This window comes from Choloepus didactylus, chromosome 5 (assembly GCF_015220235.1).
Source record: "Choloepus didactylus isolate mChoDid1 chromosome 5, mChoDid1.pri, whole genome shotgun sequence".
In the NCBI taxonomy this organism is placed as follows: domain Eukaryota; kingdom Metazoa; phylum Chordata; class Mammalia; order Pilosa; family Megalonychidae; genus Choloepus; species Choloepus didactylus.
The window spans coordinates 37740844-37768479 of NC_051311.1; the positions used below are offsets into that span (position 1 = coordinate 37740844).

Genomic DNA, 27636 nt, shown 5'->3' on the forward strand with positions numbered 1-27636 from the left:
GATAGCCTTTCGCGCACCCGCTGCTAATCGTCTTGGAGCGAGGAAGGCAGAGGGGAGCCAAAGGGGAAAATAATCACGCCCCTTGCAGCCATTTTCCCGGCGGGCTGGGAAAACTCCTGCCCAGTGCCAGAGCCACAGCCCAGAGCTGCGCCAAAAAACCTGGTGCGATGGGAGTGTTTCCAGCAACATGCAAACACACCAAAATATCAAGTATGGACAATAGCCTTTCGCACACCCACAGCTAATTGTCCCGGAGCTGCGAAGGTGGAGCTGTGCGAAAAGGGGGAAATTAACACACTCCATGCAGCCATCCTTACAGCAGGCTGGGAACACACCTACATGGCCTGGTGGCCCAGAACTTCCCTTGAGGGAACGGTGCGCACTTGTGACGTAGCACAACCTTCCCTCAGCAGAGGCCCTAGTAGGGCACGGCTTGGAAGAGGGACCCACTCGGAAATCCCAGGGACCATACGCTAATACCAAGGACTTGTGGGTCAGTGGCAGAGACTGAAATGAAGGTTTAGACTCTTGTAACAGCCTTAAATCTCCAGGAACACCTGGGAGGTTTGATTATTAAAGCTTCCCTCCCTCCCTAACCGCTCAGACACACGCCCCACATTCAGGGCGGACAGTATCAACAACACACCCAAACTTGGTGTACCAACTGGACCCCCAGAAGAATCAGACTCCCATACACCACAAATACAAAGGTGGGGAGAACTGACTTGAGGGGAATAGGTGACTCACGGACGCCATCCGCTGGTTAGTTAAAGTATACTCCACCAAGCTGTAGATCTGACAAATTAGAGATTAGTCTCTGAATAATCCTCCATATCCTAAAAGAACCCTATCAAGTAAAGCAAATGCTAGGAGGCCAAAAACAACAGAAAATTTTAAAGCATATGGAAAAAACAGACAATATGGATAACCCAAACCCAAACACCCAAATCAAAAGATCAGAGGAGACACAGTATGTGGAGCAATTAATCAAAGAACTAAAGATGAACAATGAGAGCATGGCACAGGATATAAAGGACAAGAAGAAGAGCGTGGCACAGGATATAAAGGACATGAAGAAGACCTTAAGAGAGCATAAAGAAGAAACTGCAAGAGTAAATAAAAAAAATAGATGATCTTAGGGAAATAAAAGAAACTGCTGACCAAATTAAAAAGATTCTGGATACTCATAGTGTAAGACTAGAGGAAGCTGAACAACAAATCAGCCTCCTCGAGGGCCACAGAACAGAAAATGAAAGAACAAAAGAAAGAATGGGGAAAAAAATTGAAAAAATCAAAATGGACCTCAGGGATATGACAGATAAAACAAAACGTCCAAATATAAGACTCATTGGTGTCCCAGAAGGGGAAGAGAAGGGTAAAGGTCTATGAAGAGTATTCAAAGAAACTGTTGGGGAAAACTTCCCAAATCTTCTACACAATATAAATACGCAAAGCATAAATGCCCAGCGAATTCCAAATAGAATAAATCCAAATAACCCCACTCTGAGACATATTCTGATCAGACTCTCAAATACTGAAGAGAAGGAGCAAGTTCTGAAAGCAGCAAGAGAAAAGCAATTCACCACATACAAAGGAAACAACAAAAGACTAAGTAGTGACTACTCAGCGGCCACCATGGAGGCAAGAAGGCAGTGGCATGACATATTTAAAATTCTGAGAGAAAAAATTTTCCAACCAAGAATACTTTATCCAGCAAAGCTCTCCTTCAAATTTGAGGGAGAGCTTAAATTTTTCACAGACAAACAAATGCTGAGAGATTTTGCTAATAAAAGATCTGCCCTACTTCAGACACTAAAGGGAGCCCTACCAACAGAGAAACAAAGGAGAGATATGGAGAAAGGTTCAGCACTAAAGAGATTCAACATAGGTTCAATAAAGGACAATAAGAGAGAGAGGGAAAACATGTATCTGACAAACATAAACCAAAGGATAGGATGGCTGATTCAAGAAATGCCTTCACAGTAACAATGCTGAATGTTACTGGCAGAATAGATTAAAAAAAATACGAACCATCAATATGTTGCATACAGGAGACTCATCTTAGACACAGGGACACAAAAAATTGAAAGTGAAAGGAAGGAAAAAAATATTTCATGCAAGCTACAGCCAAAAGAAAGCAGGAGTAGCAATATTAATCTTAGATAAAATAGACTTTAAATGCAAGGATGTTATGAGAGACAAAGAAGGCCACCACATTCTAATAAAAGGGGCAATTCAACAAGAAGAAATAACAATCATAAATGTTTATGCACCCAATCATGGTGCCACCAAATACATGAGACAAATGCTGGCAAAACTAAAGGAAGCAATGGATGCTTCCACAACAACTGTGGGAGACTTCAATACATCACCCTCTCCTACAAATAGATCAACCTGACAGGAGACCACTAAAGAAACTGAGAACCTAAACAATCTGATAAATGAATTGGATTTAACAGACATATATAGAACACTACATTCCAAATCACCAGGATACACATTCTTCTCTAGTGCTCATGGAACTTTCTCCAGAATACACCATAGACATAAAACAAGCCTCGATAAATTTTTAAAAAATTGAAATTATTCAAAGCACATTCTCTGACCACAATGGAATATAATTAGAAGTCAATAACCATCAGAGACTTAGAAAATTCACAAACACCTGGAGGGTAAACAACACAGTCCTAAAATAAATGGTTTATAATGTAGAGTGTAGGGGAACTAGCGATAGAGAACAAGTAATGAAGGGGGAACACAATAACCCAATAAGAACAGATAAGCTACCATGGGTAAATTTAATGCTCTGGGAATGCCCAGGAATGACTATGGTTTGTTAATTTCTGATAGGTATGGTAGGAACAAGTTCACAGAAATGCTGCTATATTAGTTATTTTCGTGGGGTAGAGTAGGAACATGTTGGACTCCCTTGTTATGGTTTGTTTGAAATGGTTTTTTTTTTTTTATTGTATGCTTTTTAAAATTTTTTTTTATATAGTTGATATAAAAAAATAAAATAAAAAAAAATATGCAGAACCCCCTTGAGGAACTGGTGGAGAATGCAGGCATGTTGGACTACCCCACCTCAATGGCTGCTGATGTGCTCACAGACATAGAGGACTGGTGGTTTCATGGGCTGAGCTCTCTACCACAGGACTTGCCCTTGGGAAGACTGTTGCTGCAAAGGAGAGGCTAGGCCTCCCTATAATTGTGCCTAAGAGCCTCCTCCCGAATGCCTCTTTGTTGCTCAGATGTGGCCCTCTCTCTCCAGCTAAGCCAGCTTGGCAGGTGAAATCACTGACCTCCCTCCTATGTAGCAGCTGACACTCAGGGGAGTGAATCCCCCTGGCAATGTGGAATATGACTCCTGGGGAGGAATCTAGACCCAGCATTGTGGGATGGAGAACTCCTTCTTGACCAAAAGAGGGATGTGAAAGGAAATGAAATAAGCTTCAGTGGCAGAGAGATTCCAAAGGAGCCGAGAGGTCATTCTGGCGGGAAGTCTTACGCACAACAGAGCCAACCCTTTTTAGTTTCTAGTGAATTGGAATAGCTAGCGGTAAATACCTGAAACTTTCAAACTACAACCCAGAACTCAGGAATCTTGAAGACGATTGTATAGAAACGTAGCTTATGAAGGGTGACAATGTGATTGGGAAAGCCAAATGGACTACAACCCCCTTTGACTCGCTTATGGATAAGTAAGTAGAAAAACGGGAAGAAAAAAAAAAAAAGGCACCCAGTGTTCTTTTTCACTTTAAATGTTCTTTTTCACTTTAATTTTTATTCTTATTATTTTTGTGTGTGTGGTAATGAAAATGTCAAAAATTAATTTTGGTGATGAACGCACAACTATATAATGTTAAACAACTGAATGTACGCTTCGTTTTGTATGACTGCACAGTATGTGACTCTCTCTCAACATATATGAACTAAAAAAAGAAAAAAGAATGCCCTTGAGGGGGCAGTAAAAATTATTCATTTCATTAAATTCTGACCCTTGAATACATGTCTTTTTAAACACTGCACGACAAAAACAGAAGCATGCATAAAGCATTTCTGCTATATACTGAAGTGTGATGGTTGTCACTAAGAAAAGCACTAGTGCAAATTGTTTCAATGGTGATCTGAACTAGTCACTTTTAACATGAATCATCATTTTAACTTGAAAGAACAACTATCATTATTTTAAATACGGGTATATGGCAGGCGTTTTCTTGAAAATAAAAGAAATGAGACTGTTGCTTCCAGTAAAACTGATAGTATGTTGCCAATTATAAAATGTGAGCTCTCAAGAGGAAATTAGAATTTTGGAAAAATTGTACACTCATGGTGAGCCTAACAGCTTCCAAATACTTCCGATTTTTCTGAGGAAACCAGTGGTGATGTTAATAAACATGATCTTTTTATATTTGTATATTGAAATGTGTCAACACATGGAAGATCTGCATAACAGTGAATCAATACTTTCTAAATAACCTATGTGTGATATTACAAAATCAGGCATGGGTAAATGATCCATTCAAAATGTAATACATGTGAACTTTGAAAAATGTAAAACAAATCAAATTATAATGTAGAATGTAGGGGAACTAGCAATAGAGAGCAATTAAGGAAGGGGGAACAATAATCCAAGAAGAACAGATAAGCTATTTAACGTTCTGGGGATGCCCAGGAATGACTATGGTCTGTTAATTTCTGATGGATATAGTAGGAGCAAGTTCACAGAAATGTTGCTATATTAGGTAACTTTCTTGGGGTAAAGTAGGAACATGTTGGAAGTTAAGCAGTTATCTTAGGTTAGCTGTCTTTTTCTTACTCCCTTCTTATGGTCTCTTTGAAATGTTCTTTTATTGTATGTTTGTTTTCTTTTTAACTTTTTTTTCATACAGTTGATTCAAAAAAAGAAGGGAAATTTAAAAAAAAAAAAAAAAAGAAAAGCAAGGAAAAAAAAAAAGATGTAGTGCCCCCTTGAGGAGCCTGTGGAGAATGCAGGGGTATTCGCCTACCCCACCTCCATGGTTGCTAACATGACCACAGACATAGGGGACTGGTGGTTTGATGGGTTGAGCCCTCTACCACAGGTTTTACCCTTGGGAAGACGGTTGCTGCAAAGGAGAGGCTAAGCCTCCCTATGGTTGTGCCTAAGAGCCTCCTCCCGAATGCCTCTTTGTTGCTCAGATGTGGCCCTCTCTCTCTGGCTAAGCCAACCTGAAAGGTGAAATCACTGCCCTCCCCCCTACGTGGGATCAGACACCCAGGGGAGTGAATCTCCCTGGCAACGTGGAATATGACTCCCGGGGAGGAATGTAGACCTGGCATCGTGGGACGGAGAACATCTTCTTGACCAAAAGGGGGATGTGAAAGGAAATGAAATAAGCTTCAGTGGCAGAGAGATTCCAAAAGGAGCCGAGAGGTTACTCTGGTGGGCACTCTTATGCACACTTTAGACAACCCTTTTTAGGTTCCAAAGAATTGGGGTAGCTGGTGGTGGATACCTGAAACTATCAAACTACAACCCAGAACCCATGAATCTTGAAGACAGTTGTATAAAAATGTAGCTTATGAAGGGACAATGGGATTGGGAAAGCCATAAGGACCACACTCCACTTTGTCTAGTTTATGGATGGATGAGTAGAAAAATAGGGGAAGGAAACAAACAGACAAAGGTACCCAGTGTTCTTTTTTACTTCAATTGCTCTTTTTCACTCTAATTATTATTCTTGTTATTTTTGTGTGTGTGCTAATGAAGGTGTCAGGGATTGATTTGGGTGATGAATGTACCACTATGTAATGGTACTGTAAACAATCGAAAGTACGATTTGTTTTCTATGACTGCATGGTATGTGAATATATCTCAATAAAATGAAGATTAAAAAAAAAAAAAAAGAAAGCGTTGCATGAAAATAAAAAAAAAAAAAAAAATGTAATACACACTGAGGGAACATGTTGCAACTAAGCTTTAAGAAACTACCATTTGTGGAGTTCCGGTGAGTATCAAAGAAGAATATCTACTATTATCTGAAAAAAATTATTAAAATACTTCTCCCTTTTCCAATTACATCTCTCTGTTTCAAGTCTGGATTTTCTTCATATACTTCATCTGAAACAACATATTGCAACAGACTAAATTCAGAAGCAAATCTAAGAATCCAACTGGTTTGTAAGTCAGACATTTAAAGAGATCTGCAAAATTATAAAACATCCTATCAAAATCTCAGCTGCCTTTTTTTTTCCGGAAATTGACAAGCTAATCCTGAAATTCATATGGAAATCCAAGGGACCCAAAATACTCAAAACAATTGAGAAAAAAGAATAAAGCTGAAGGATTATTAACAAAGCTACAGAACCTAGATCACATGGTACTTGCATAAAGACAGACAAAGATAAATGGAACAGAATTTAGAATCCAGAAATAAATCCTTATATTTAGGGCCACTTAATTTTTGACAAGGGTGCCAGGAAAATTCAATGAGAAAAGAATAGCCTTTTTAACAAAGGATACTAGGAAAACTTGATATCCACACGCAAAAGAATGAAGTTGGACTCCTACCTCACACCATATACAAAAATCAATGCAAAAATAGATCACAGACCTAAATGTAAGAGCTAAAACTACAAAATAGAAGAAAACACAGAAGTGAATCTACGTGATCTTGGATTAGGCAATGGTGTCTTAGAAGTGACATCAAAAGCACAAGACGAAAAAAAAGATAAATTGGACTTCTGTGTTTCAAAAGACACCATCAAAGTGGAAAGACAAACAACTGAATGGGAGAAAATATTTGCAAATCCTATATCCTAGTATCCAGAACGTATAAAGAATTCTTACAACTCAACAATGAAAAATAAATAACCCAATTTAAAAATGGGCAATGGATTTGAATAGACATTTCACCAAAGACACATAAGTGGGTAATAAAAGCCCACAGAAAAATGCTTAATAGGGAGGTGCAAATCAAAACCACAATGGGACACCATTTCACACTAGAATGACTATAATCAAAAAAATGAGACAATATGAAACGTTGGCAAGGATATGGAAAAACTGGAACCCTCATACATCATTGGTGGGAATGTAAAATATGGCAGCCACTTTAGAAAATAGTTTGGCAATTCCTCAAAATGTTAAACAGAGTTATCATATGACCCACCAATTCCACTCCTAAAAATATACACCCCCCCAAAAAAAAGTGAAAAAATTATGTCTACACAAAAACTTGTACCTGAATGAATATCCACTGGCAGTATTATCCATAATCAACAAAAACTGGAAACAACAAAAAGTGTCCATCAACTGATGAATGGATAAACAAAATGTGGTTATGTTGTCTTAATGGAATATTATTCTGCAATAAAGAGGAATGAAGTACTGGTACCTGGATGAATCTTGAAAACATTATGCTAAGTAAAAGAAATCAATTACAAAAATCATGTATGATTCCATTTATATGAAACATTCAGAATAGGCAAATCCATAGAAATAAAGTAAATTAGTGGCTGCCAGTGGCTGCAGGGAGGGGAAATGGGGAATTACTGCTAATGGGTACAGGGTTTCTTTCTGAAGCAATGAAGGTTAAGTATGGTTAGATTTAACCCACATGGACACCAAAATAACATTCAATACTGGAAAGTGATAATCACAAATACGAACTGATTGTCCTCTCATAGTGAACAATGAAAGAGACTGAAAAAGATGAGTAATTTTAAGCTTCAATACAAAGCAGCCATTACAGGACTACTCCCATTACAAGTACAAAATCAAATGTTATTAAGCACCTCAACCTACAATTACTGGTGTGTGTGTGTGTGTGTGTGTATACACACTGGTAGATTTTACACATGAAATATGTCTGTGTGTGTGTGTGTGTGTGTATACACACTGGTAGATTTTACACATGAAATATGTCTTTACCTTTCCATTTTTCAATGAAATGTATCAGAAAAAGACAGGATCATTTAAAAATAAACATTAAAATCAGAACATAATCTGGTTGTGTTCTATTGGGAACAAAATATTTAATGATATCTTTCCTTATGAAGTATCCAAATCAAATAATGCAGCTTCTATATGATCTGTAACACTTTGATAGGGTAATAATGTGAGTTACTTTTAAAGCCTTTAACGAGAAACCCACACAGCTGTTAATTCATTTTCTTTCTTACGACCCTTCACATTCCTGTGATTCCTTCCTTCTTCTTAACCTCAGAGGTTTACATATGGCAAACAAGCTCTTTATCATCTAATGGTAAATGAGATGATCAAAGCTCTCTGTAATACTTCAGGGAAAGATGTTCCAGATTTCATTTGAGGACAGTTACCCGACACTACAATTTAAACTCAATTTAGTTACTTCCTATGATTGGACAACCTGGTTGTACTAGGAACAATAGAACATTAAGGGAGCTGGTACTTTTGGCAACTACCATATCCATTAATACAAAGCACTCTCTGAAAGCGAGAATGAGTTATAGGTGACGTGTCCTTAAAAGCTTTCAACACTATAACTATCAGGAAAAGAATCTCGGGGGAAAAAAAAAAAGTTGTATAAATTATCTAAGAATTATCTTTTTCCCTACTGGTAGTTTCATCCACGTTTTTAAAATAAGGCAAAATTTGAAAGCTAAATACTAAACTTCAAAAACAAAGTTTGTGATATGACAAAGCCAAAATGACAAGCATTCTACTAGTTAAACTAGTATAAGACATTTAATCAAGAGAACATTCTAATAAAGGTGTGATTTCTGAGCTTTTTCTAAAACTCTTATCCCCCAATCTGACACCACAGCTTGGCATCACAAAATATCACAGCCTAGAAACACATGTACTCAAAATTTCTCAAGTACAGCACCACTTGCAAGCAAAAAGGTCAGGAAGCTCCCAGAAGTCTGAACTCTGAGTAGCCGGTACGCAGAATCATGGATTTACTTCCTTTTTTGATGCTGTTAAACAAAACAAAACAAAAATCCCACCCACAAACTACAGTATCCCAGTTCATAATAACGGTAAAAATGTTAAAATTAAATGCAAAGGTTGGGAGTAATTTAAACTCTCCAAAATATCTTCTACTTTAATCATCACCACACTTGAAAATGAATGTGGAGAAAATGGAGTAGAATCTAGAAATATGACATATTGAAAATAGAGACTAAAATTATTTTGTACCCCTCTAGAGGCTAATTTAGCACAGTATTACAACAAATACCAGTTTAAAATAAAATGTGAAGAAAAGGCTAAGGGGGGGGGACTTCTTATTTCTGGGTCTTAGGAGGATGCCAATAAATTAGAATGGACTGTCAACTAAACATAAAAAACAAACTTAGCAAAACAGTGATAAAACATTAGACCTGCTCACTTAAGACCAGAATCACCAACTCAAAAATTTCAAGAGGCAAATAAGTCAGGATCTTTAGGACATTCTCTTGGGTTGAAATCAGGAAACCTAGTACCTGGAGGTAGATGTCACCTGTAATTTGATTATTTGGAGACTGCTATTTTAAGTTAGTTGGCACTTTGAATCTGATTAAGTTCACTCAAGAGCCAGTCCCACTATTGAAAATGCAGAGGAGGAAATAAAAGAGAACAGAGAGAAGCAAGAGCCTGTAATTCAGGCTGCCAATACAGGTTTGATTCCAGGACTGTTAGAGACTTTAAAAGCCTCCATTCGATGCATGGTTACTTTATGGCGGGAGCTGTAAAGCCTGTCACCTATCCCCCCTGTCCCCACACACCTATGATTTGGCACTGCACCATACAAGAGTCACCACTATGACTCCTGCCCCCCCCCCCGTGCCTACATAAGCTTCTCTCCTTTGATTCCTTTTTCCCCATTCTTATGATTTTTCCCCCAAACACTGTGATGGAAAGCCATGACAAAAGGATGAGTAAGCATGTTTGTAGTTCACCTTGGTTAAAGACCACAGACACTAGCACCAGTGGTGGAAAATGAGGGTGAAGAAGCAGAAAAGAAACCGTAGGCAGAGGGTTCATCCAATGAGCGCGCAAGTTGCAAGCGTTCCCATCGCAGTGACTATTAACTCTTTCAGCAATAACCATAGACTTCAGACACACTCCCACCCTACCGTGGTCGGTCGAGTGCCTATTTTCCTTGGACAGTTACTTCTTAAATACAACATGAATAGATAGATGTAATTTCTCCAGGCTTTCAGCTGTAAAACACAATAAAGCCTCAATCTGAAGCATAATTCTTTTCAACTGTTCTGTTTTCTAACAGGATAGAAAACTTACTCGTCTTCTGACACACTGACCCCCGCACCCCACCCATCCCACCCCAAACTAATCGGCAAGAAGGCAACTGCCAGAACAGTTCCGAATGTATGTCAATCTTTGCGGAAGGAAAAAAAAAAAAAAGCACTCCTGAATTACTTCAACAACCTGGTTACAAGCATCTGACCTTCTTTTTTCCCGATTAAAAAAAAAACAAAAAAATAGGACACCGAGAGAGAGAGAAGTTTCTTTTCCTCTATTTTGGCCGCTGGCAGTATCTGAAGGGCTTCCGAAGTGTTCTGTTTAAGAATTTTCTTCAGTAGGAAACTTGCCCTCACTAGCCAGACATGCTTTAAACTGAAATGTCTAGTATTCTTTAAAAGGTTGAACTTCACCACTAAGTGCAGTTTCCTTTGTTAACAATGCTAAGGACTTGGGGGGTGGGGGAAGAGGTTGAGGTGGGAGGTTAGACTACGGTAAAAGATCAAGAGAGACTGCAGCTACAAGGTTGAGAGGCAGGCGTGATTTCTCCCATTTCGAAATGCCAGGCAACACAGTTCTGGCAGAGTAGCAAAAAATTCTTACCACTGCCTTCAACTCGCACTAGAAAAACCTCGAACTCCTCCATACCCAGAGGCCCCCCTCGAAGGACCCCCTCCGGCGCCTTCCACGGCCACATCCTCCTCCACAGCCACCCTCTCTCCCTCAGACACAACCTTCCTCCGCCTCCAGGCCGCCACCTGTCCGCCCCGACTCGGAGAGAACGCCCGACTCCCGTACCTCCTCGCCTACCCGGCAGCCGCCCCGCGGGGCCGAGGGTCTGGCCCGGGCAACGACGCCCCCTGCCCCGGCGCAGACACTCGGCCGCCGCCCCGACTGCTGCTACCCTCCGCTCAAAATGGTGGTTGCCGCCGCGGGCCGCCTGGTTATGAAACACGCCGCGCCGCGCGGCCCGCGCCCGCCCGCACATGGCCGCGCCGGCTCCAAACTTCGCAGGGCTCAACAGAGGCCCGGGGCCGCCGCCACTGCCTCTGGGGGCGGAAGCCGGAGAAGCCCCACGCCCGCCGCCGCTGCCGGCCGGTAGTCCCGAAGCCGAGAAGCGCGGGAGGAGGCCCAGGGGCCCCGAGAGTGGACGCGAAGACGCTGCCCGGGCCGGGAGTGGACGCGAGGTGGCTGCCGCGGAGCCGGGAGTGGACGCGAGGCGGCTGCCCGGGACCGGCTACTCACCCACAGACCGGTAGCCCAGGATCGCGATCTTCCGGGACTTGGACTGCGGCATCTTCTCTGCCTCCACAGCCCCGGCCCAAACCACATCAACCGCGGCGGTGGCGGCGGCGGCGACTCCTGCTGCTGCTGCTGCTGCTGCTGCTGAGCTCGGCGGCGGCAGCGGCGGCGGAGGAAAGCGACATACAGAGGAGGGGCGGCGGCGGGCGCGGGCTGGGGCTCTCGCGCTCTCTCTCCCTCTCCTGAGTTACCCCCCCCCTCACTCCCTACCGCCCGGAACCGACCGCGCGACACGATTCCCCTCCCCCCACAACACTCACACGTGACACGCCCCTCCCCCGCTGCTCGGGCCCTCCCCTGCGGGCCGGCTCAGCCGTCCCCCTCCTCTCTCCTTTTGCCACCGCCTCCCCTAGAAATGTATGGTGGATTGCGTTTGGGATACGTTTTACTTCAAGGGGACAAAAAAAGGGTCGCTAAAATGCCTTCGGAAAAGTCACGATTAAACTCGCTGCGTCATTACCCTCCCACCTTCTTCCGCCGCTTATTAATTACGCCAGTTCTACCGGAGTGCTGATTGGACATCTCCCGCCCACCCGAACGATGACGCGACGGAAACTCCGTTTCCCATTGGGAGCGGTGAGGAGGAGGGCCCGGGGGCGGGGCTGTGAGATGGCGGCTAGGTTCCTCCGCCTTGGAGCTAAAAATAAATCCCGGCTGAGACCTCGCAGTTGGGCGCCAGTGAGGTTTGAAGGCTTTGAAACTTAAAAGGGGTGGAGGACCGGCGGTAGAGGCAGAGAGAAAAATCACTCCACAGTGATTGGTTGGAGACGATTCGGGGGCGGGGTAAAGGGGTGGGAGGCGCGGTTGGTTGGCCGGAATGTCAAGCTGTTGGTGAAGAAAAGGCGCGAGGCGCGTGGCCGTTATGCTGAGGGGTTTTGGGCTGTGTTCTATCCTCGTTTTTTTTTTTTTTAACTTCTTTGCTATGTTTGCGATTAGATTTAGGATGTAGGTGATGACTAAGCGTCATCCATGCCTGAAAGACCCTGGAAAGAATGGAATCAGCGTTAATTCAAAATTGTTATGAATGCTATTTTTTTTTAAAGTGTGAACCTCAGCCTCGGAATCGTAGGAGTCACCAGTTCTGATCTCAACTGTCTTATGGAACTCATCCCACCTTCCAGGAAATAGCTCCTATGTAGTAACCCTGTTTTTTGTGTGTGTGTTTTTTTTCTTCTTAATTTTTGTTGGGATTGTTCAGATACCATACAATTATCCAAAGATCCAAAGTGTACAATAAGTTGCCCCTGGTACCCTCATACAGCTGTGCATCCATCACTGCACTTAATTTTTGTTCAATTTTTAGAACCTTTTCATTACTCCAGACAAGAAATAGTGAAAGATGAAAAAAAGAAAGAAAGGAAACTCGAATCCTCCCATATCCCTAACCAACCCCCCTCAATTGTTGACTCGTAGTGTCGGTATAGTACATTTGTTACTGTTTATGAAAGAATGTTGGAATACTACTAACTGTAGTATATAGTTTGCAATAGGTATATATAAGTAACCCTGTTTTAAAAGTCAACACATCTTTTAATTTTAAAGACTTGTGTGTTTAATTCAGTAGATAACTATTGAAGGTCGGTCGTACTTAGATGAAAACCCTCTGAAACCTTTCAAAAACGTCATGTGGAAAGGCTGAGACTTATTAAATTCTGGTACCTACCTTTGAGGGTTGACATATTTTCTACAAAAGAAAGGCTCATTGACAGACCAGAAAAAGTCGGAACGGGACCAATGTAGGAGAACACGAAGGGAAGCCAAACGAGGGTGGCCTTGGTAACGGAAACTAAAATTGAAAGCCAGGCCTTAGACAATGAGGATGCCATGAGAGAATTTTTTTTTAGCCAGGGAGACTTTGACATCATGCTAGATTTAGATGTTCTTGGGCTGGGTAGTTGCAAAATAAGCAGATACCCTCCTACTCCAGTTATTCTCTGGCTATTTGACAGTGTTTACCTCAGGGAAAGAGGAAGTGGTTGCATGTGACAGACACCCTTCAGTCTGTTTCCCGCTTGCTGTTCACTGCTGTTTGCCTTTTCCCAGTGAGCACCAGAGACGAATGAATCCCCAGGAAGTTGAGTGTCGGTCTTGGATCCTTGGGTATGAAGACTTAGAGGTGACCTTATCATAAATATACCTTGTTGAATTTAGAACACCAACCATGGAGGCAGGATTTCTCTGTCTTTCCCACTGAATCTCTCCTAAGAGAGGAGGGTACCTTTGTATTCTCAGGGGGCTGCAGAGTATAGCCCCAAGCAATCAGTTGTGATAAGCGTCTTTGTTTTATCCTCAATGAAATGTTGCATTCTTCTCCATAATTAGTTCAAATATTTAAACATTTCAAATCTTAAAATGGATGCTCCAGAAAAATGTATCATACTTATCCTGAGGATTTGAATACTCCATCCAACAGTATTTTTTGAACTGCTGCCATTAGACTCATTGGTGGGTTGTAAAATCAATTTAGTGGGTGTTACCTTTTATATTTTTTTAAATAGAAAAGCAATGGAAAGTAGTGTATAGAGCATAGTAAAGGTAAGTATTGCATGACACTTTTGTTAGTTAGTTAGACAGACTGATAGATAATGCTATACATGTATTGTGTACTGAGTTCCATTGTAAAATGTATATCTTACCATGGGCTGCAGTCAGAACGTTTGAAAGCACTGCCCTAGCCTAAGAATATTAGTCCAGATTGAGAAGCACAATTGTAAATGACAAACCCATTCAATAAATTTTCCAACTGCTGTCTTAAAGCTCTTTAAGGTCTGACCCAGAGTTTGGAAAATCCTTTTATTCCAGAGTTGGGAGAATTTGTTTGCTTTAAGAAATTACCCTGATTACCTAAAATAATAGAGATTTATGGGATGAATTCATACCATAGAAACAGTTGACTGCAACCAGATTTTATGAAACACAGTTGGGAGAAATGGACTTGGTTCTGTATCCAAAGTAGCTCTACTGATTGAGATTACCTATTACCCTTTTAAGCAGCTGGAGCTGCCACCAATCAATTTCTCCTCTGCAGGTTCTGCCTATTTGGATGGCTCTGTTTTGTAGCCTCTACATGCTGCCTTCTCTCATGTGTCCTTCCACTTATGTTCCATTTCCCTGCTAACTATAACCTCTCTCTCTTCCATTTAAATTCCCAGAGAAGGGACATGATTGGTTCAATTAATTAACATCATCCCTTGAGTCAGAGATGCAGGCTACACCGGTAGCTTAGCCGAGTAAGCCTCTGCTGGCCTAAACCTCTGGCTTTGGTGGCTATGACAGTTAAGGGCAGTTATTTGAAGCTTGAAGTGTCCAATATAGTGGGATTTTTATTAACTTTGTAAGCATTTCCAATTCCAATAACATGATTTCTAGGTCCAACATATATATTTTTTTAATTCTCAGAGATAATATACAAAACTTTTTCTACCATTGAGCTAGACTAAAAATGATAAAGGTTAAAAAACACTTCCATGTTTGTTTTTTTACCAAAAAGATATTCATGAAAATATTTTACCTGTTTACAGGTGAAAAGGTGGCCCTAAATAAAAGTAGACATTAAGAGGTTTTGTTGTTTTGTTTAAATATTTGATGAAGGAAAACTAGAAAAGAACTAGACTAATCTAAATCTTGGCATAAACCAAATCAGACTGTTCTGTTATGTTTCATATAGGATGTTATTCAAAATCAAAGAATGCAGATTGGAGGAACATGCTAACTTCATTCCATTCTGTGGCTGTCCTGTTGGTGTTATTGGTACCAGCTCCTACTCTTGTGGGTAGAAGAAGGGTTTCCTCTGAAGGGATTTTATAGTTCTGTCCTCAGGCATTTTAACATGAGGACAGTCCTGGGGAAGGCACATACCCCTAACACTGGGATGAAAGAAAATCCTCTTCTCTGAAGCCTGGGATCACTTGGGCCTGAACTCTGAGGTACAGAGATGTACAAAATGCTCCCAGAAGAGAGAAAGTGGAATGTGCTAGCTCTAAACTCATGGAGGTAGGCCATGTGTGAGGGAGGAATTCAGCTCAGCAAGGAACTCTGAGGTCAGGTCTAGGACTATACAGTAGTTGTAAATTGTTCTCAGCGATCCTCAGATCTTCAACAAAGTTTCATTGGAAGTCAGAATCTGGTTTCTGCTGGGCTATGGAGTTTAAGGGATGAAGTTAGCCTTTCCCCAAACCCCAAGGTCGGGGTGAGGTATTCACCAGCAGAGGGCTACTCTGTCTAGCAGAGGAAGCCTCCTTATGAGGGTCACTGACAGTCCTGGCATAAGACAACTGGAGCAGAACACGTGGGACTCATTCCTAAGAACCTGCGTGACAGCACCTGAGGGATGCTTGGGAAGAGCCAGGAGGCTAATTCCTTGCAATAAAGCAGGTGATGGCTTGTGCCAATATAATTTGGATTACATAATGTTCTTTAAATGTGCCTTAGATGTGGAGTTTAGTCACAGTGTTCATAAGCTACTGAAAGATGTAATTAACATGTGAGAGACAACTACTACTGGTTCATTCTCCTAATGGAGGAGTTTTTATCCAACATGTTGGTATCCAGGGAATTTCTTGTGTTGGTATGCAGGAAGAAAAAAAAAAAGAACTTCTATTTTTAAACTTTTTTATTTTAAAAGTAATATAATTGAGCTTTGCTAGTATGTAATATGTGGAGTGACCATGATGCACCCCCATGGTTGCATGTCTTGAGGTATCCTGATGGGACTTCCACAATGGCTAGGGGTTGACAGTGCTATGCTCTGTTTAGTGTTCAGAATATTATAATATAATGCTTTTCACATACCTGGTTATGAGGAATTACAGAATATAACTTTTTTACTAAACTAAACTAAACCTCACAAAATGGTGATTGACCTTAAAAGATTTATTTCAAAGAAACTGTGGTGGTTAGGTTCATGTGTCAACTTGACTGATTACATCAACGAAGGGCATGTCTTCCACAATGAGAGAATGCAGTCAGCTGGATTTAATCCAATCAGTTGAAGACTTTTAAGTGAGACATATAGGGGACCTTCACTTCTTCTTCAGCTGACCAGTGAAGCATTTCCTGAGGAGTTCATTGAAGTTGCCAGTTCGTTCCTGAGGAGTTCATCAAACATGTTCATCGAAGTTGCCAGTTCACTGCCTGAGGAGTTCATTGAACATCTTCATTGGAGTTGCCAGTTTGCTGCCTGCCCTACGGAATTTGGACTCTTGCATACCCACAGCTGTGTGAGACACTTCTATAAAATCTTACATTCATAGATATCTCTTACTGATTCCGTTTCCCTAGAGAAGCCTAACTAGTACAGAAACCATGAATCACATCTGAAAATTACCAAATGGGGAAAAATTGACAGGAGTATTTAAAATATGGATTTACAGTCACTATCATTCTTGATGACTAAGTGTAATTACACCTTGAGGTTTTAGCCAATGATATAGTAAGTGTACCTCCCAAATAGCAAGATGTTTAAAAACTAAGCATCCAAAACATGAAGACAAACTTTACACATTTTTCTGCAGCTTTTTTTTTCATTATGGAGAATTTCAAACATAAAAAAAAAGTAAAAAGGTCAGTATGATAAGCCCAGGTTCATCACCTTTTAGCTATACCTTTTTTAAATTATGTTTTAGTAGTTGCTCTGCTGAAGCAATTACTGTCTACATCCTTAACCTTATCACAGAGTAACTTGAATTAATATTGCATCACTTCACATATAATGTAAGAACATGACAACAGTATAATTCTACTTATACCCACTTCCATTCTTTGTGTTTGTTATTGTACAGTTTACTTTTATATGTATTATAAACTCTATGATATGCTGTTAGAATTTTTACTTTAAACAATTAACTTTTTAAAATAGCAGCTTTAATGGATTTAATTTACATACCATAAAGTCCACCCTTTTAAAGTATACAATTTAGTGGTTTTTCATATATTCATAGAGTTATGCAACCATCATGACTACCTAATTATAAAACATTTTCATCAATCCCAAAAGAAATCACGTACCTATTAGTAGTCACTCCCCATTCTCTCCTCCTCCTAACTCCTGACAAATACTAATGTACTTTTACTGTTTCTATAAATTTGCCTATTCTGGACATTTCATGTAAAGGGAATCATACAATACATGGTCTTTTGTGACTGGCTTCTTTCCCTTAGCATAATGTTTTCAGCATTCCTCCATGTTGTAACATGTATTAGTACTTCTTTCCTTTTGATTTCTGAATACTATTTCAATTGACTCTTAAAGAATTTAAAAAAAAATTTGTGTTTTATATTTATCATTCCCAGTGTTCTTCATTTTTTTCCTGTAGATCCAGAAGTCCATTTGGTAACATTTGCCTTCAGCCTAAAGAATTTTCTTTAGCATGTCTTGTAGTTCATGTCTATTGGGAACAAATTCTCTCAGCCTCTGTTTATCTGAAAATATCTTTATTTAACTTTTATTTGGAAATAATTACAGATTCACATGAAGTTTCAAAAATAGTACACAGAGGTCCTGTGTACAGTTCATCCAGTGGCAACATCCCATAAATATAATACAATATCAAAACCCAGAAATTGAAATTTATTCAGACCTTACTCAGCACCAGTTTTACATGCACTCATTTGTGTGTATGTGTATGTATAGTTCTATGTAATCTTATCACATGTATAGATTTGTGTAACCAAAACCACAATCAAGATACCAAGCTGTTCTATCACCACAAAGATATCCCTCATTCCACCCTTTTATTAGTCTTCATTTTTGAAAGATATTTTTGATGGACATAGAATTTTAATTTTAGGCAGACAGTGTTTGTGTGTATACATGTGTTTTTCTTTTAGTACTTTAAAGATGTTCCATTGTCTTCGTGCCTCCTTTGATTCTGATAAGTCAGCCATCTGCTTATTGTTGTTCCCTTTTATGCCATGTGTCTTTTTCCCCTCTGTCTGCTTTTAATATTTTCTCTTAAAACTCCAATGGAATATACAAAAAAACTACTGTGCCAGATTTAATGTATTATGTCCCCCAAAATGCCGTTATCTTTGATGTAATCTTGTGTGGGCAGAAATATCAGTGTTAATTAGATTGCAATTCTTTGAGTGTGTCCATGGAGATGGGACCCGCCCAACTGTGGGTGATGACTCTGGATAGTTTCCATGGAGCTGTGGCCCTGCCCATTCAGCATGGGCCTTGATTAGTTTACTAGAGCACCATATAAGCTCAGACAGAAGGTGCGAGGTTGCTACAGCCAAGAGGGACACTTTGAAGAATGCACAGGAGCTGAGAGAGGAACTGCCGTTTACAGAGACATTTTGGAGATGACCTTTGAAAGCAGACTTTTGCTCTGGAGAAACTAAGAGATGACAAATGCCCCAAGAGCAACTGAGAGTGACATTTTGGAGAGAAGCTGAAGCCTAGAGAGGAATGTCCCAGGAGAAAGCCATTTTTGAAGCCAGAACTCCGCAGCAGATGCCAGCCACATGCCTCCCCAGCTAACAGATTTTCCGGACACCATTGGCCATCCTCCGGTGTAGGTACCCGATTGTTGATGCATTACCTTGGGTACTTTATGGCCTTAAGACTGTAACTTTGTAACCAAATAAACCCCCTTTTATAAAAGCCAATCCATTTCCGGTGTTTTGCATTCTGGCAGCATTAGTAAACTAGAACAGCTACTAAAACTAATAAAAGAGTATAGTGGCAAGATGGCGGATTGGCGAGCTGTATGTTTTAGCTACTCCTCCAGGAAAGTAGGTAGAAAGCCAGGAACTGCTTGGACTGGACACCACAGAGCAATGTGACTTTGGGCTAACTTCATACGACACTCATGAACACGCTGAACTGCTGAGATCAGTGAAATCCGTAAGTTTTTGTGGCCAAGGGACCCACGCCCCTCCCTGCCAGGCTCAGTCCCGTGGGAGGAGGGGCCGTCAGCACTGGGAAAGAAAAGGGAGAACTGCAGTGGCACCTCTTATGGGAAACTCATTCTACTGATCCAAACTCCAACCATAGATAGACTGAGACCAGACACCAGAGAATCTGAGAGCAGCCAGCCCATCAGAGAGAAGACAGGCATAGCAAAAAACAGCAAGAAAAACTCCAAAATAAAAGCGGAGGATTTTTGGAGTTCTGGTGAACATAGAAAGGGGAAGGGCAGAGCTCAGGCCCTGAGGCTTATATGCAAATCCAGAAGAAAAACTGATCTCTCTGCCCCCTGGATCTTTCCTTAATGGCCCTAATTGCTTTGTCTCTTAGCATTTCAATAACCCATTAGATCTGCAAGGAGGGCTTTTTTTTTTTTTAATCTTTTTTTTTTTTCTGTTTCTAAAACAATTACTCTAAGAAGCCCAATACAGAAAGCCTCAAAGACTTGCAATTTGGGCAGGTCAAGACAAGAGCAGAACTAAGAGAGCTCTGAGACAAAAGGCAATAATCCAGTGGCTGAGAAAATTCACTAAACACCACAACTTCCCAAGAAAAGGGGGGTGTCCACTCACAGCCATCATCCTGGTGGACAGGAAACACTCCTGCCCGTCGCCAGCCCCATAGTGCAGAGCTGCCCCAGACAACCCAGTAGGACGGAAGTGCTTCAAATAACACGCACACACCACAAAACTGGGCATGGACATTAGCCTTCCCTGCACCCTCACCTGGTTGTCCCAGAGTTGGGAAGGTGGAGCAGTGTGAATTAACAAAGCCCCATTCAGCCATCATTTCAGCGGACTGGGAGCCTTCCTACACAGCCCAGCAGCCCAGAACCGCCCTGGGGGAATGGCAGTCACCTGTGACATAGCACAGTCATCTGTCAACAGAGGACCAGGGGGTGCACGGCCTGGAAGAGGGACCCACTTGCAAGTCTCAGGAGCCATACGCCAATACCAAAGACTTGTGGGTCAGTGGCAGAGACAAACTGTGGCAGGACTGAACTGAAGGATTAGACTATTGCAGCAGCTTTAAAACTCCAGGAACACCAGGGAGATTTGATTGTTACAGCCACCCCCTCTCCCTGACCACCCAGACACACGCCCCATATACAGGGCGGGCAACACCAACTACACACACAAGCTTGGTACACCAATTGGTCCCCACAAGACTCACTCCCCCACTCACCACAAAGGCAAAGTGGGGAGAACTGGCTTGTGGAGATCAGGTGGCTCATGGACGCCACCTCCTGGTTAGTTAAAGTATACTCCATGAAGCTGTAGATCTGATAAAATAGAGATAAGGACTTCAATTGGTCTACAAATCCTAAAAGAACCCTATCAAGTTAAGCAAATGCCAAGAGGCCAAAAACAACAGAAAATTATAAAGCATATGAAAAAACCAGACTATATGGATAACCCAGGCCCAAGCACCCAAATCAAAAGATCAGAAGACACACAGTACCTAGAGTAATCAAAGAACAAAAGATGAACAATGAGACCATAGTACGGGATACAAAGGATATCAAGAAGACCCTAGAAGAGCATAAAGAAGACATTGCAAGACTAAATAAAAAAATAGATGATCTTATGGAAATTAAAGAAACTGTTGACCAAATTAAAAAGATTCTGGACACTCATAGTACAAGACTAGAGGAAGTTGAACAATGAATCAGTGACCTGGAAGATTACAGAATGGAAAATGAAAGAACAAAAGAAAGAATGGGGGAAAAAATTGAAAAAATCGAAAAGTACCTCAGGGAACTTTTATATAGTTATAAATAAACTATTATTTATATTATATTATTTATATTATTATAGATAATATAAAACATCCGAATATAAGATTCATTGGTGTTCCAGAAGGGGAAGAAAAGGGTAAAGTTCTAGGAAGAGTAGTCAAAGAAATTGTTGGGAAAACTTCTCAAATCTTCTAAACACCATAAATACACAAATCATAACTGCCCAGCGAACTCCAAATAGAATAAATCCAAATAAACCCACTCCGAGACATATTCTGATCACACTGTCAAACACGGAAGAGAAGGAGCAAGTTCTGAAAGCAGCAAGAGAAAAGCAATTCACCACATATGAAGGAAACAGCATAAGACTAACTAGTGACTACTCAGCAGCCACCATGGAGGTGAGAAGGCAGTGGCATGAAATATTTAAAATTCTGAGTGAGAAAAATTTCCAGCCAAGAATACTTTATCCAGCAAAGCTCTCCTTCAAATTTGAGGGAGAGCTTAAATTTTTCACAGACAAACAAATGCTGAGAGAATTTGCTAACAAGAGACCTGCCCTACTGGAGATACTAAAGGGAGCCCCACAGACATAGAAACAAAGAAAGGAGAGAGAGACTTGGAGAAAGGTTCAGTACTAAAGGGATTTGGTATGGGTACATTAAAGGATATTAATAGAGAGAGGGGAAAAATATATATGACAAACATAAACCAAAAGATAAGATGGCTGATTCAAGAAATGCCTTCACAGTTATAACGTTGAATGTAAATGGATTAAACTCCCCAATTAAAAGATACAGATTCGCAGAATGGATTTAAAAAAATGAACCATCAATATGTTGCATGCAAGAGACTCATCTAAGACACAGGGACACAAAGAAATTGAAAGTGAAAGGATGGAAAAAAATATTTCATGCAAGCTACAGCCAAAAGAAAGCAGATGTAGCAATATTAATCTCAGATAAAATAGACTTTAAATGCAGGGATGTTTTGAGACACAAAGAAGGACAGTACATACTAATAAAAGGGGCAATTCAACAAGAAGAAATAACAATCCTAAATGTTTATGCACCCAATCAAGGTGCCACAAAATACATGAGAGAAACACTGGCAAAACTAAAGGAAGCAATTGATGTTTCCACAATAATTGTGGGGGACTTCAACACATCACTCTCTCCTATAGATAGATCAACCAGACAGAAGACCAATAAGGAAATTGAAAACCTAAACAATCTGATAAATGAATTAGATTTAACAGACATATATAGAACATTGCATCCCAAATCACCAGGATACACATACTTTTCTAGTGCTCATGGAACTTTCTCCAGAATAGATCATATGCTGGGACATAAAACAAGCCTCAATAAATTTAAAAACATTGAAATTATTCAAAGCACATTCTCTGACCACAATGGAATACAATAAGAAGTCAATAACCATCAGAGACTTAGAAAATTCACAAATACCTGGAGGTTAAACAACACACTCCTAAACAATCAGTGGGTTAAAGAAGAAATAGCAAGAGAAATTGGTAGATATATAAAGACAAATGAAAATGAGAACACAACACACCAAAACCTATGGGATGCAGCAAAAGCGGTACTGAGGGGGAAATTTATAGCACTAAATGCATATATTAAAAAGGAAGAAAGAGCCAAAATCAAAGAACTAATGGATCAACTGAAGAAGCTAGAAAATGAACAGCAAACCAATCCTAAATCAAGTAGAAGAAAAGAAATAACAAGGATTAAAGCAGAAATAAATGACATAGAGAACAAAAAAACAATAGAGAGGATAAATATCACCAAAAGTTGGTTCTTTGAGAAGATCAACAAGATTGACAAGCCCCTAGCTAGACTGACAAAATCAAAAAGAGAGAAGACTCACATAAACCAAATAATGATTGAGAAAGGTGACATTACTGCAGATCCCGAAGAAATTTAAAAAATTATAAGAAGATACTATGAACAACTGTATGGCAACAAACTGGATAATGTAGAGGAAATGGACAGTTTACTGGAAACATATGAACAACCTAGACTGACCAGAGAAGCAACAGAAGACGTCAGCCAACCAATCACAAGCAAAGAGATCCAATCAGTCATCAAAAATCTTCCCACAAATAAATGCCCAGGGCCAGATGGCTTCACACGGGAATTCTACCAAACTTTCCAAAAAGAACTGACACCAATCTTACTTAAACTCTTTCAAAACATTGAAGAAAATGGAACACTACCTAACTCATTTTATAAAGCTAACATCAATCTAATACCAAAACCAGGCAAAGATGCTACAAAAAAGGAAAACTACCAGCCAATCTCCCTAATGAATACAGATGCAAAAATCCTCAACAAAATACTTGCAAACTGAATCCAAAGACACATTAAAAAAATCATACACCATGACCAAGTGGGGTTCATTCCAGGCATTCGAGGATGGTTCAACGTAAGAAAATCAATCAATGTATTACAACACATTAATAAATCAAAAGGGAAAAATCAAATGATCATCTCAATAGATGCTGAAAAAGCATTCGAAAAACTCCAACATCCCTTTTTGATAAAACCACTTCAAAAGGTACGAATTGAAGGAAACTTCCTCAACATGATAAAGAGCATATATGAAAAACCCACAGCCAGCATAGTACTCAATGGTGAGAGACTGAAAGCCTTCCTTCTAAGATCAGGAACAAGACAAGGATGCCCACTATCACCACTGTTATTCAACATTGTGCTGGAAGTGCTAGCCAGGGCAATCCGGCAAGACAAAGAAATAAAAGACATCCAAATTGGAAAAGAAGAAGTAAAACTGTCGTTGTTTGCAGATGATATGATCTTATATCTGGAAAACCCTGAGAAATCAATGATACAGCTACTAGAGCTAATAAACAAATTTAGCAAAGTAGCGGGATACAAGATTAATGCACCTAAGTCAGTAATGTTTCTATATGCTAGAAATGCACAAACTGAAGAGACACTCAAGAAAAAGATACCATTTTCAATAGCAACTTAAAAAATCAAGTACCTAGGAATAAACAACCAAAGATGTAAAAGACCTATACAAAGAAAACTACATAACTCTACTAAAAGAAATAGAAGGGGATCTTAAAAGATGGAAAAATATTCCATGTTCATAGATAGGAAGGCTAAATGTCATTAAGATGTCAATTCTACCCAAACTCATCTACAGATTCGATGCAGTCCCAATCAAAATTCCAACAACCTACTTTGCAGGCTTCGAAAAGCTAGTTATCAAATTTATTTGGAAACGGAAGATGCCTCGAATTGCTAAAGACACTCTAAAAAAGAAAAACGAAGTGGGAGGACTTATACTCCCTGACTTTGAAGCTTATTATAAAGCCACAGTAGTCAAAACAGCATGGTACTGACACAAAGATAGACATATGGATTCAATGGAATCGAATTGAGAATTCAGAGACAGACCCCCAGATCTATGGCCGACTCATCTTTGATAAGGCCCCCAAAGTCACTGAACTGGGTCATAATGGTCTTTTCAACAAATGGGGCTGGGAGAGTTGGATATCCATATCCAAAAGAATGAAAGAGGACCCCTACCTCACACCCTACACAAAAATTAACTCAAAGTGGACCAAAGATCTCAATATAAAAGAAAGTACCATAAAACTCCTAGAAGATAATGTAGGAAAACATCTTCAAGACCTTGTATTAGGCGGACACTTCCTAGACTTTACACTCAAAGCACAAGCAACAAAAGAAAAAATAGATAACTCCTCAAGCTTAGAAGTTTCTGTACCTCAAAGGAATTTCTCAAAAAGGTAAAGAGGCAGCCAACTCAATGGGAAAAAATTTTGGGAAACCATGTATCTGACAAAAGACTGATATCTTGCATATATAAAGAAATCCTACAACTGAATGACAATACTACAGACAGCCCAATTATAAAATGGGCAAAAGATATGAAAAGACAGTTGTCTGAAGAGGAAATACAAATGGCCAAGAAACACATGAAAAAATGTTCAGCTTCACTAGCTATTAGAGAGATGCAAATTAAGACCACAATGAGATACCATCTCACACCGATTAAAATGGCTGCTATTAAACAAACAGGAAACTACAAATGCTGGAGGGGATGTGGAGAATTTGGAACTCTTATTCATTGTTGGTGGGACTGTATAATGGTTCAGCCACTCTGGAAGTCAGTCTGGCAGTTCCTTAGAAAACTAGATATAGAGTTACCGTTTGATCCAGTGATTGCACTTCTCGGTATATACCTGGAAGATCAGAAAGCAGTGACACGAACAGATATCTACACGCCAATGTTCATAGCAGCATTATTCACAATTGCCAAGAGATGGAAACAACCCGAATGTCCTTCAACAGATGAGTGGATAAATAAAATGTGGTATATACACATGATGGAATACTATATGGCAGTAAGAAGGAATGATCTCGTGAAACATATGACAACACGGATGAACCTTGAAGACATAATGCTGAGCGAAATAAGCCAGGCACAAAAAGAGAAATATTATATGCTACTACTAATGTGAACTTTGAAAAATGTGAAACAAATGGTCTATAATGTAGAATGTAGGGGAACTAGCAATAGAGAGCAATTAAGGAAGGGGGAACAATAATCCATGAAGAACAGATAAGCTATCATGGGTAAATTTAACGTTCTGGGAATGCCCAGGAATGACTATGGTCTGTTAATTTCTGATGGTTATAGTAGGAACAAGTTCACAGAAATGTTGCTAATTAGGTAACTTTCTTGGGGTAGAGTAGGAACATGTTGGAAGTAAAGTAGTTAACTTAGGTTGTCTTTTTCTTACTCCCTTGTTATGGTCTCTTTGAAATGTTCTTTTATTGTATGTTTTTTTTTCTTAATTATTTTTTTTAATTTTTTAATTTTTCATACAGTTGATTAAAAAAAAAAGAACAGTTAAAAAAAAAAACAAGGAAAAAATATGTAGAGCCCCCTTGAGGAGCCTGTGGAGAATGCAGGGGTATTGGCCTCCCCCACCTCGATGGTTGCTAACATGACCACAGACATAGGGGACTGGTGGTTTGATGGGTTGAGCCCTCTACCACAGGATTTACCCTTGGGAAGACTGTTGCTGCAAAGGAGAGGCTAGGCCTCCCTATAATTGTGCCTAAGAGCCTCCTCCCGAATGCCTCTTTGTTGTTCAGATGTGGCCCTCTCTCTCTAGCTAAGCCAACTTGAAAGGTGAAATCACTGCCCTCTCCCCTACCTAGGATCAGACACTCAGGGGAGTGAATCTCCTTGGCGACGTGGAATATGACTCCCGGGGAGGAATGTAGACCCAGCATCGTGGGATGGAGAACATCTTCTTGACCAAAAGGGGGATGTGAAAGGAAATGAAATAAGCTTCAGTGGCAGAGAGATTCCAAAAGGAGCCGAGAGGTCACTCTGGTGGGTACTCTTACACACAATTTAGACAACCCTTTTTAGGTTCTAAAGAATTGGGGTAGCTGGTGGTAGATACCTGAAACTATCAAACTGCAACCCAGAACCCATGAATCTCGAAGACAATTGTATAAAAATGTAGCTTATGAGGGGTGACAATAGGATTGCGAAAGCTGTAAGGACCACACTCCCCTTTGTCTAGTTTATGGATGGATGAGTAGAAAAATAGGGGAAGGAAACAAACAAACAAACAGACAAAGGTACCCAGTGTTCTTTTTTACTTCAATTGCTCTTTTTCACTTTAATTATTATTCTTGTTATTTTTGTGTGTGTGCTAATGAAGGTGTCAGGGATTGATTTAGGTGATGAATGTACAACTATGTAATGGTACTGGAACAATCGAGTGTACGATTTGTTTTGTATGACTGCGTGGTATGTGAATATATTTCAATTAAATGAAGATTTAAAAAAAAAGAGTATAGTAAAGTTGCAGGTTAGGAGATCAAAATTCAAAAATCAATTGTATTTCTATATACCAGCAACAAGAAATCATAACCTGAAAAATGTTAAATCCCATTTACAATAGCATCAAAACTATGAAATACTTAGGAATAAATATACTGAGAGATATGTAAAATCTACACACTGAAAAAGTACTAAATACTTCTGCAAGAAATTAAATAAGACCTAAATACATGGGATAGTATAACTTGTTCATTGGCCAGAAAGCAAAATATTGTTAAAATGTAAATTCTCCCAAAATTGATTAATAGATTCAATGCAACATCAAACAAAATCACAGCAGGGATTTTTGTGCAAAGTGACAAGCAGATTCTGAAATTCATATGAAAATGCAAAGGATCTAGAAAAGCCAAAACAGCTTTGAAAAAAAGGAACAAATTCGGAGGGATAAAACTTCTGATTTCAAGAATGACTATAAAGCTACAGTAATCAGGAGAGTGTGGTGTTGATGTAAAGAAAGACAAATATAACAATGGAAAGAAATATAAATTGTAAAAGTAGACCCCTACACATCTATGGCATACTGAATATTGACAAAGC

General features: G+C 39.9%; 1 protein-coding gene across 1 annotated transcript in view; it reads right to left on the reverse strand.

The window, feature by feature from the left end:
- Positions 1 to 11695, reverse strand: part of RHEB (Ras homolog, mTORC1 binding) — a 76088-nt gene extending 64393 nt beyond the window's left edge. The window contains exon 1 of the mRNA XM_037835778.1: positions 11456 to 11695. Coding sequence (XP_037691706.1) covers positions 11456 to 11507 — 52 coding nt within the window. The 5' untranslated portion in view covers positions 11508 to 11695. The remainder of the gene's footprint in view (positions 1 to 11455) is intronic.
- Between the last annotated feature and the right edge of the window lie 15941 nt (positions 11696 to 27636).